The sequence below is a fragment of the Symphodus melops genome (assembly GCF_947650265.1).
Source record: "Symphodus melops genome assembly, chromosome: 1".
Classification (NCBI taxonomy): Eukaryota; Metazoa; Chordata; class Actinopteri; order Labriformes; family Labridae; genus Symphodus; species Symphodus melops.
Window position 1 is genome coordinate 4,199,246 of NC_136691.1, and position 10,579 is coordinate 4,209,824.

The 10,579-nt window shown below is 39.2% G+C and overlaps 1 protein-coding gene across 1 annotated transcript in view; it reads left to right on the forward strand.

Annotated features, from left to right (window-relative positions):
- Positions 1 to 10,579, forward strand: part of scara5 (scavenger receptor class A, member 5 (putative)) — a 71,471-nt gene that overhangs the window by 24,367 nt on the left and 36,525 nt on the right. Inside the window, exons 4-7 of the mRNA XM_079362474.1 lie at positions 7,584 to 7,783; positions 9,729 to 9,907; positions 10,010 to 10,136; positions 10,548 to 10,578. Coding sequence (XP_079218600.1) covers positions 7,584 to 7,783; positions 9,729 to 9,907; positions 10,010 to 10,136; positions 10,548 to 10,578 — 537 coding nt within the window. The remainder of the gene's footprint in view (positions 1 to 7,583; positions 7,784 to 9,728; positions 9,908 to 10,009; positions 10,137 to 10,547; position 10,579) is intronic.

Below are 10,579 nucleotides of genomic sequence, written 5' to 3' on the forward strand. Positions count from 1 at the left end.
ATTTTGTCAGCTAAAGCCTTTTTTTATCTGCCTGTTTCAGTTTTTTTTCTCTCTTTAAGGTTTCTATGTTTGGGCTTTTATTCCTTTCTTTTGAAGAGAAAGGAGTCACAGGTCAGATTTGAACCCAGGCCACACACAATAACTCCTTTATTTCCAAATTATTTATAGCAGCAACATGTTCATAAAGCTCGCACAAAGAGTTATTAGGATGTTATCGTTCAGCCCCTGTTTTTCTTTTAGTTATCCCTGGTCCTTCTTGAATACATCCAGACACAATATGTGTCCCTCTCAGTCGATCCCAGTTTAGCCAGTTGTTTGTAACTGATCTTCAGGCTGGATATGAATCTAGTCTTTTGTATTCATTCGTTTTTTTTTTAACAGCCCTGATGCCAGCCTTCGACGGAAATCAGTCTGTTGGAAGATCCTGTAATTTCATTCTTATTCGCCGCTGGAAGACTTTCAGGTCTGCAGTTCACAAAAAAGCCTTTTTCTTCTTGTTTTCCTTCCCTCCTTCCTGCTACTGGCATCCCCTCAAAGTCAAGTGGGACGTCGGTCGGGTTCTGTCTGGATGGAGGTGAACGATATCGCTCTGTTTCTCTCACCTGTACGAAAACATGAAATCGGTTGTGACAGATGTGGTGTCCATATCTGACTTTATTATTATTAATATTGATCTGATTAGTAAGTAAGTAAGTAAGTAAAATTTATTTATATAGCACTTTTCGCAGGCAGGGGCCACAAAGTGCTTCACAAACAGGGTTTAAAAAAAAAAGGATCATGGTAAAAACACATCTTTCATCAAAGTGTGACAGAGCTGCTGTGTGTCCGTTACAAACGTATAACGTTTAGATGGAGCATTTGTCCAGCACACATATGGTAAACTGGCCGATTATACAGGAGAAGCAGCTGTTTTAATATTTGTTCAGCTTGCTATTTTTCTCATCCTTCTCTGAGGTCTGATCACTTTCACCTCTGGCTGCTCGGTTATTTAAACTTGTCTGAATTCAGTTCGTGTTTTCGAGTTACATTACACGGTCTGCAGAGTTGTTCCAAATATTTTACTCAGACAGGTAAAGTTGAACAAGCTCAGTTTCCCAAGGAATTAAACTCGGCCAGATTCACATCTTGTGCGAGCATTCAGTGCTTATGCAAGAAATATCAGTGCACAAAAGTAGACAGTCGGACTGTAACATATTCCACTCTCTGTTTTTCTGCTATGATGGAGGCTGAAACATTAACCAGAAGCAAATGTGACGTTTTTTCATAATGTGATATTTCTATTTATTTATTCTTCATTCCAAAAATCAAAGAAATAAAGGGACACCAGTTTCCGATGACGGGGTAATGTAAGGTATTAAAACCTTTGATGTGGACCAGCACGACTCCAGCTTCTGCTGTCACTTTTATCATCCACACTCATTTAAGTAATAGGCTCCTTGTTATTGTAGCCGTGAGTCTGCATGTTGCTCTCACTTCTCTCAGATCATCCGGTTACAGCAGACAGCTTTTCAACATGACTGTGGTTCTGCTCGAGGTTTCTACCTGTTGGAAGAAGATTACTCTCCCTACCATAACATCACATGCTCTTTTTATAAAGTCATCGGCGATATCTTTTATAATTATCTGGTGCTATTTACATGATTGATTAAAACATTCATATTTTAGACTCTTTATTCATTCACCTTAAAATCCATAAAGTCTAAAAGGAGCCAAGTTATTGTTGGATATTAACGAATTCAGGGGTCCAAAAAAAAAAAAAATTGGGGTTAATTGACACAGTCAGTGTGCTAAGAAGAGTAAATATGTGTTTCCTGTTCCTCAGTGGCCATGGGACAGTACTGTCCCTGTTCAAGGAGCTCAGTGAGACGAACACTCTCCAGCTTCATGGTACCAAGAATGTCAATAATGTCCGAGGGCCGGATGTCATGACCGTGTTCTTTTGAAGAAACTCGTCAGTTTGTGATGGATACATTTTATTTTCTCTATGTTTCAATCAATCAATCAATCAATCAGTCTTTATTTGTATAGCGTCAATTCATAACAGATGTTATCTCGAGACACTTTACAAAAAGCAGGTAAAGGACCTTACTGTTTGTCTGTTAACATTAACGAAAGAGCAGCTAACAAGACCATGCTCATTGTTATGTTTACAAAAAGCAGGTAAAGGACCTTACTTATGGCTATGTTACAAGAGCCCAGCTTCATCCGTCATAGCGTGGCAAGAAAAAACTTCCTTTGAACAGGCAGAAATCTTCAGCAGACCCGGGCTCATGACGGAACAGCCATCTGCTAAACTGTGCTGGGCTGGGCGATGGGATGGGGGAGATGGGACAAGATGCAGAAAGAAGGATAGGGTAGGATGGGGGGGGGGGGTTGTGTTGGTGTTGAACATACCATCGTTTCCCTGTCTTCATTGGTCACTTGAATGCCTTTGTTCTGTCTTTTATCACAGTTCTGACATCTGATCCTTCCCCTGCTTTAAAGGCACTCAGCTGTTTGTTCTGGCTTTTTAGGAGTATGGGGGGGATAACGTGGAGATTGGGATAAGCTCGCGAAGCTCATTTTCAACAAGACTTTCTGGTTAAAGTCGAGTCCCTTATCAGATTTGTGTCTTTTTAAGATTAACGTTCATGTAGGAGGTGGTGAAGTCAAGAGGCCAGGAGCCGCTCTGAACTCTGTCCCAACGCTGTCAGACATGTCTGATGCCTTCATGGAGGTCCGGCGATAGAAGAGCTGTGGGCAAACAATGTCTATTGCCCAATGTCCCCTCTTCATGAGGTGTTTTCAGTGATTGTACAAAAACATGTTCAGCTTAGGGCTTGTTGTTGTTGTAAAGTTGGGCATACGAGATGATTGTAAATAATCAAAGCAATCATATTTACATTCTTTCTTTTATTTTGGTAACAAAGAGAATTACAGCTGTGGTAAGATGTTCCAGATCACAAAAACAAGAGATTACTTGTGTTTCCAACGGCTCAGCAGGAGCCCTCAGATTTAGTGTGGTCTCCAAATCAACTTTTTCAGAAGGTCTGTGGATTGTGTACAGTCTGATCCACAACTGTAAGAAGGATTCAACATTTAGCCTTTTGATAAAGTATAACACACTCTGACCATGATCGCTCTGTTTGGAAATAAAAGCAGCTTTTTTTTTTTTTAAAGAACTCCCATAACGTTGAATAAACTTGTTTTAAGATTTTATTTTAGACTCTTTATGTACTTTCAATTCCACAGTAAAGATTATCATGATGTTTTTCACTATTATTTAGCATTAGCTACACTGCCTGTGACAGGTATGGATTATTAATCTGCTTTAAAACATCCCAGTCTGGATGGTGTTTGTTGGTGAATGTCTTAATCAGGAAGGAAAACTGACATTTACTAAAGAATAAAAGCTGCTGAATAAAAGTTGTGTTACTGGTCGGGTCCAATTCAGTCACACACAAACACACATAAAGGTACGTGTGTGTAAGTATATAGAATTGTTTTGGTGTTAAGTGTTGATCTACATGCACACACACACACACACCGTCGCAGACACACGAACAAATGCTCAGGCTGCAGATAAAGAGATTTATGAAAGGCACCATGTTGACTTTATCTCTGCCCGAGGAGGAATGGGCCCCAATCATGACACTGTCCAGCCATCCTGCGCGTGTGTGTGTGTGTGTCTGTGTGTGTGTGTGTGTGTGTGTGTGTGTTTTAAGTTGTCTGGCCCACCAACATTTCTTTCTTTTTTTTATTTTGCTAGTAAGACTTTGTTTGTTGTATATGGTTAAAAATTGGATTTAATATATCATGGAAAGCCTTCGTAGGACATAAAATAAGCTCGGTCCAGCCCACTGCAAAGATAATGCATAATCCATTCACATTACATACTGAAGCCCAGCTGATGTACTGACCTCATCTCGCGACATTTGATATTATAGTTTAATATGTCGTCTTCTCTGTCGACCAATTCAAATACCATAAAGCTGTGAATTTTGGATCTGTTTTTGCATATTGCTGCCATGTCTTTCTGTGTATATGTTTAAGTGTGAAAATGAGATCCAAAGAAAAGGTTAGGAAAAAAATAACATAGGGTGCAGAGAGAGTTGCAACAGTGCAGGTTTCATTTCTTATATGAGTCCAAAGGTCAACATTAATTTATTTTAATGGTTATGACCCACCCACTTTACTTAATAACTAAAACCATCAACTTGTTTCCAAACCTAACACGGTGGCTTTGGTGGCTAAACCTGACTGTACAGTTTTGATACAACACATTGAGTATCCACGATTTGTACAAGTAGTGATAACAGCTGGGATCATAGGCCTTTTTATGATCTGTTTATATGGAGAGTGTGAGTGATTAACAAGTTTGGCAAATACACTTTGGAACGTTTATCAAATATCCGTGTTGTGTTCGCAGCTTATTCGCAGCTCCAAAGTGGAACTGGAAAATGGAGAAGTGTTTATTATCCATGTAGTTACCTGACAGTGACCTCTGTGCGGGTTTGATGGTATTCAAAACTCTCTGTGTTTATAGAACAGCAGTTTCACAGACTTTTATTAGTGAACATTGATTTCCATTGGTGATTGATTATCCATTTAGAGGGTTTAACTTAGAGGACACAATCAATCATTTACTCAAATGTGTTCCGGTAACACGACAGGATTCAAGTTACATGTCATCACTCTGTTAGCATATTTGTCCTGAACTGTGAGAACCCACAGCCCCAAACTGTGGTTAACTAATGTAATCCTGCACCTTAAACTCGCAAAACCACACTGTGGTTCCTCTGACAACTTTCAGAAAAATCTGGCAACCATGAATCCATTAAAACAAGGTCCGGTCCTGCTGCTCCATTTGTAACTCAAATTTGTCTGACAAGATTATCTGACAAAAATGTGGTTCTCGTGCACAGACAATGTTACTTCTGTGTAAATCTGTAGGTCTAACAGGTACATGAGAGAGAGAGAGAGAGAGAGAGAGAGAGAGAGAGAGAGAGAGAGAGAGAGAGAGAAACTTGGTGTTGTGTTCTGTGTATTTCTTTTTAGATTACAGTAAAAAATGTAATTAAAAAGACAATATCTATACCATATCAATACCTATATATATCAATACCTTAAGAGTAAGAAATATATTGGAAATAAGTGAAAACAAAAATGATCGCAAAAGTACAAATTATGGAAAATGTAATAAAAGAAACAAAAAGTTTACTCAAGTTTAAGGCAAGGTTGAATATTTACATGTGTAAATGTTACATTTGATTAAAGGAAGCACTGTCAAGTTCCTGCTTTTGGGACATATTGAAGGATTTCCTGCTCCAGTTCCCAGGTGCCAGCTGTTATGAGATCCCATTGCTCATGCTTTCTTTTTTAACTTCTGTCTTATCCTTCATCAACTTTTTCAGTCTTGTTTCTTCTTTCCGTCTCCTTTTTAAGGGGAATAACCACTGAGCATGCCCTCCAGATTGTGGTGATGCTAAATTTATGTCTGTGTGTGTTCTTGTAAAAAAAAAACAGAAACACAGCTGCTGACAGACCATCATTTAACAATTAAGCACCCTGTGAAGTGGGTGGATTTCTGATTATTTAGTTTTTCAGGTCATTAGGAATGAAGCTAACACACACAACGAGTGGTAATTTAGACGGTTTGTTTGCAGCCGGGTGGCTTTGGGGAACTTTTCTTGCTCTAAAGTCATGCAGATGTTTCTAAACTGTGATGCTAGCTCATGTAGCCAAACATACAGAGAAACACTATAGCTGTCTTGGATGCAGAAAAATCAGTTTTGAAGGGGCAGTGAAGTGTCAAAGAACATTTGTGGAGGGAGTCATCTGCTTCCTCTTGTTTTCCAAGCTATCCCTTTTTCCTCCATCAAAGGTTTTTTTTTTGCAGGCATTGGTCCCTGCTGAGAGTATTTTTTCATGGCGTAATGTTGAGGATCTGGTTTCAAAATATCTCTCGGGCTATCGAGCCGTTACCATGCAACATGCTCCCAACATAACATGAAACCAAGGAGCTTTTCCTCATTAGGCACGGTGGAGAACAGAGAAAAAGTGGCCGTTATGTCACAGTCAAAAGAAAGACAAGAAATGTTTGTTGCTAATATGTTAACTGTTAGCAAATGTGATTTTCCAGCTAAATAAACGTTTTGTAATTGAGATCATTTTCTCCCAATATTCTCCACACAACCTTAAAGAGAAAACATGTTTGTTCTCATTCTTCTTTTGTCTGGTTTTTTCAGTTTTTGGGGGGTTTAAAATTCATCATCAAACACTCAGTGGTCAATGTGTAAAGTAGGTTAAATTAGCATATTGCTAATTTCAAAATTAGAAACAGAGTAACATTCGACATTTTGGATTACAATGAAGAGGAAAGGCCAACAACATAGCTGTGAACCAACATTGCTAGCTAGCATTTCTAGCAGCTTAAAATAAAATCTCTTACTCAAATAAAACTGAATTTGAATTGATCCCCGGGGACAAATGAAAGTTTTCTTCATTGATCTGAATAAAATGAATATCAAGTCAAAGTCAGTTATAAAGGAAGTAAGTATCAGAGTATTTTCATTCCGTCCTTGTATCACAAAATTAGTCTGTGACAAGATCACAGTCAGCTTGTCTTGAAAATGGGATTTCTCCCAGGAGCAGCTGAGTCATTTACCTTTATCCTAAGATCAGTAATATTTATCCAACCTCCCATCACAAAAATGTGTTTGTCATCAAATACAGAGACCTAATAAAGGTTTTTTAACTTATTTTTTTTTTTTTTTTTTTTTTTTTTTTTTTACAAATCTGAATGATTCTGAATACAAACATAATACGACGTATCCTCCTGTCAATAGAGGTTAATCTTTTCTCAAATCAATAATGACTTCCTGACATTTTTGTGTTTAAAAAATAATGAATTATCACATATCAGCTGTCAGATAAATGTAAAGAAAAAATGTTTTTATGCTGGTGGCGCAGTGGTCGGGCGTCCCATGTATGGAGGTTATAGTGCTCAACACGGGCGTCCCGGGTTTGAATCCCACATGTGGCTCCTTTCCCGCATGTCAATCCCCTCTCTCGCTCTCTCTCTCTCATTTCCATCTCTATCCCTTATCCTATCCTATCTCTCCAAGAAAGGCACAAAAAGCTCAAAAATAAATCTTAAAAAAAAAAAAAATCATACCGTTCCAATTAGGAAATCCATGTTGAATTGTAAAAGAAAACACTCTGGATGTTTTCTCCTGAGCATGAATTGGATGGACATTATCATGAGAAGGCCAACTTCAACATCAGTCAAAATAAAGACTGAATTTACGCAATACATCTCTAGTGCAGCACTGAAAACGTCACAAGAGAGCCAACTCCGGAAAACAGGTTTTGAAGTCCTAACAATATTTAGGTTTTATTTGACAAAACAAAACGTTTAGCAAGAAGAGAGAACCTGAGTTAGTGCAAGTGACTGATTCAACATCTGCTCTGCATTCACATGCTGACTCAGTCAGTCGTGATTGATTGTAAACGATACTCAATTTGGGGAATTTGTTGAGGAATCAGTAAGTCAGCACTCAAAACTAATTTGTAACTCTCCCTCTTTCTCTTCTTCTCCCCAGTCTCTCGCTCCCAGGTGTCTTCACAACGCCAGGAAGTGATGATGGAGAACGTGACCCGGATGTCGGAGCGCTCCCGGCAGCTCCAGCTGGACCTGGGCGAGGCTTCTACTCAGGCTGATCTGTTGGAGAACATCTGGAAGCTGGAGAACCTCTTCCAGAACCACAGTGACTGGCTGCAGAGGCTGGAGATCCTCATCAAGGTACGACACGAGCAAAGAGAGGAAATGTGAGCTCTTGTTGACATGAGGACTGTAACAGGAGTCAAATGATGACTGATGGATTGATTTCAAAATGTTTACATTTGTCTTAAAGCAACAGTTTGTTTATGCCTGTGCTAACATGGAAACGTTAGAGTTAAACAGTGTGGTTCCAGAAGTTAAAAACACATCGATTCTCTTCATAGCAGATTTCAATTCAGCTCTATTTAAAACTTTATTTGTCCCCGGGGGGAAATTCAAAGAGCACACAGAGCAGTAAATGAACGACAGTGCAGCTATACTAAAGTGTCGGATTTGATTATTAGCCTTAATGTCATAACCATCCCAGGTCGACTTACCAAAAGCTTCCTTCATGTGAAACAAAAGAATGTGCTCCTGTGTAAGACATTTTCATACGACATCGACCTCTTTTTAAGAAAAGCACAGTTTATCCATGATCTGGGAAAAAAAGAACTACACTGTCCAAAATCCTCGTATCACAACGTGTCTGATAGGTGGAGCCTGCTGTTACCATGGAAATGCTTTGCAGGAAGTTCAACACACTCAATAGAAACTAGAAATATTACAAAATGATTATTAACGCTATATAAACAGTACAATAAAAATAATGATAAACATACATGTAGAAAGACGAGTATCGACTGATCTCAATGGAATTCAGATGGATTGTGGTTCTGTGCTGTGTGTGTTATTCCTTACTCCCATTAAAAAATATCTACAGTTTTGTACCTTTTCCACCATTTTTAAGTTGTTTTTTTTCATGTCCAGAATCAAATGTTTTATAGTCATTGTATTCTGGGACCTTGTTGGCTTGGTTTCAGGGTTAAAAATATTGATTTCAGGATTTTCTGAGATCTCTATGGAGGATTTTAAGGTGGAAATAAACGTACAGAATCAGAGCTTCTGAAAAAATGGCCGGTCACAGTTGAGCTCGATTGACAGGCGAACAGTTGAAGCACATTTGATCTCACGTTGACGCTACTGTGAAACATTTTGATTTGATTTAGATTTGTCTGGCCCCCTGTATACAAAGCCATTCCTGCTTTCTGACAGAAATCTCCTGCTTTCCTTTACAAAAAGAAAAAAATCATCCATACATTAACATTCATCTGTTAGGAACCTGCTACACAGCGTCACTTTGCAGCACTAGTGGGATTTAACTTAAATGGGTGTGAGTTTTAACACATCAATTAAAGAATTCCTTGTAGTGCTGTTAGAATCATGTTCTTCCAGACGTGGTGGTTTGTATTTCTTATAAACTGTGGGATTAAGCGTTCCCCTCTTAAAGGTATTCTTCTAATTTTTAAGACCCAAACAGTATTTAAACACTTCCTGGATTAGTTTGAAAACGTTCGGTCACAAATTAAAAACAGGGCTGTTTTTCAGGGCTCATTAAAGTTGTCTTTTTCACAGTGATGCTAAAAGCATCATGACCTTCTTCAAGGCTATTATATACCGTTTATTTGAATACGGTATAAATAAAAATGAAGCACTTAGTCTACAGGTGAGTGTGTGTGTGTGTGTGTGTGTGTGTGTGTGTGTGTGTGTGTGTGTGTGTGTGTGTGTGTGTGTGTGTGTGTTGTTGTTGTTTTTTCCACAAAACAAACACTTATATTACTTGAGTATTTAATGTGAAACTTTCAGAGTGGATGCTCAGTACTTTAGCAGCAGTCTCTCAAGTTTTAGCATCTTGTAAAACTAAAAGCTGTTTTAAAGGATTTATTAGCTCTGTTTACGTCATAGACGACTAAATGCTTCTTACCTTTGTCGCTCTTTAGACTTTTTATGCCTTTCTTGACGAGGATTCTTTATTGTTTTGTTCAGTCTGGTCGTGTTGCAATTGTGTTTAAAGCTTTTTATAAACAGGATGACAAACATGAAGTAGTTTGATAAAGCTAACCTTCAAGCTAACTTCTTCCACTTGCAGGGTCTGCAGGTGGAGCTGAGGAGTGTCCAGGCTAACTCCCTTCAGTCAGAGGGTTACCTGGTGCAGCTGGACGACAGGTTGTCTTCTCTGAGCAGCTCCGCCAGCAGGAACCTGACGGGCCTGAACGCAGAGGTGTCCAGATCCTCCGTCTGGCTCCGCGACCACGATGTCCTGCTCAGGTGCAATTCACACCGCATAGAAAAGCCTCATTCGGCGCACGTCACACTTTGACTTTATTAAAGACAAAGACTAAAGTTCAGTTTGTTTCTGTGGTCTGACAGGGAGACCTCAGGACAAGTGAGCCGGCTCAGAGAGAAACTGGACGAGGTTAACTGGACGGTGGGAGCTGTCAATCATACGTTCACCAATGACATCAGTTTTCATCATGTGAAGATACAAGACTTGCAGGTTCTATAAATCTCTTAATAATACGTCTTTATCATTAAATACACATACAGCTGAAAAATATTATTTGTTAGCAAAAAGTTAGAACTTCTACTGTACGCACGTGACCGAGTGGTTGTGATGCATGCCCAATGATTGGAGGATAGATCACAGTGGCTGTGGGTTTGAATCTGACCACGATCCTTTGCTGCATGTCATCCCCCACTCTCTCCTCCCAACACTTCCTGTCCCTCCACAGCTGTCCCATCTCATCAAGGCACCAAGAAACAACTTTAAACAGATTGTACCAGACCTGAAAAATACATAATAAAAACTAGATTTTAAGGCACAATGAGGGCATCTTACCGTCTCACAATAGCATGTTCATGAAACAGTGCTGTTGACACTTCCTCTGCCCGTGCTCCTGCTGCTCAGATCCAGATCAGCAACATCACAGAGGACACCAG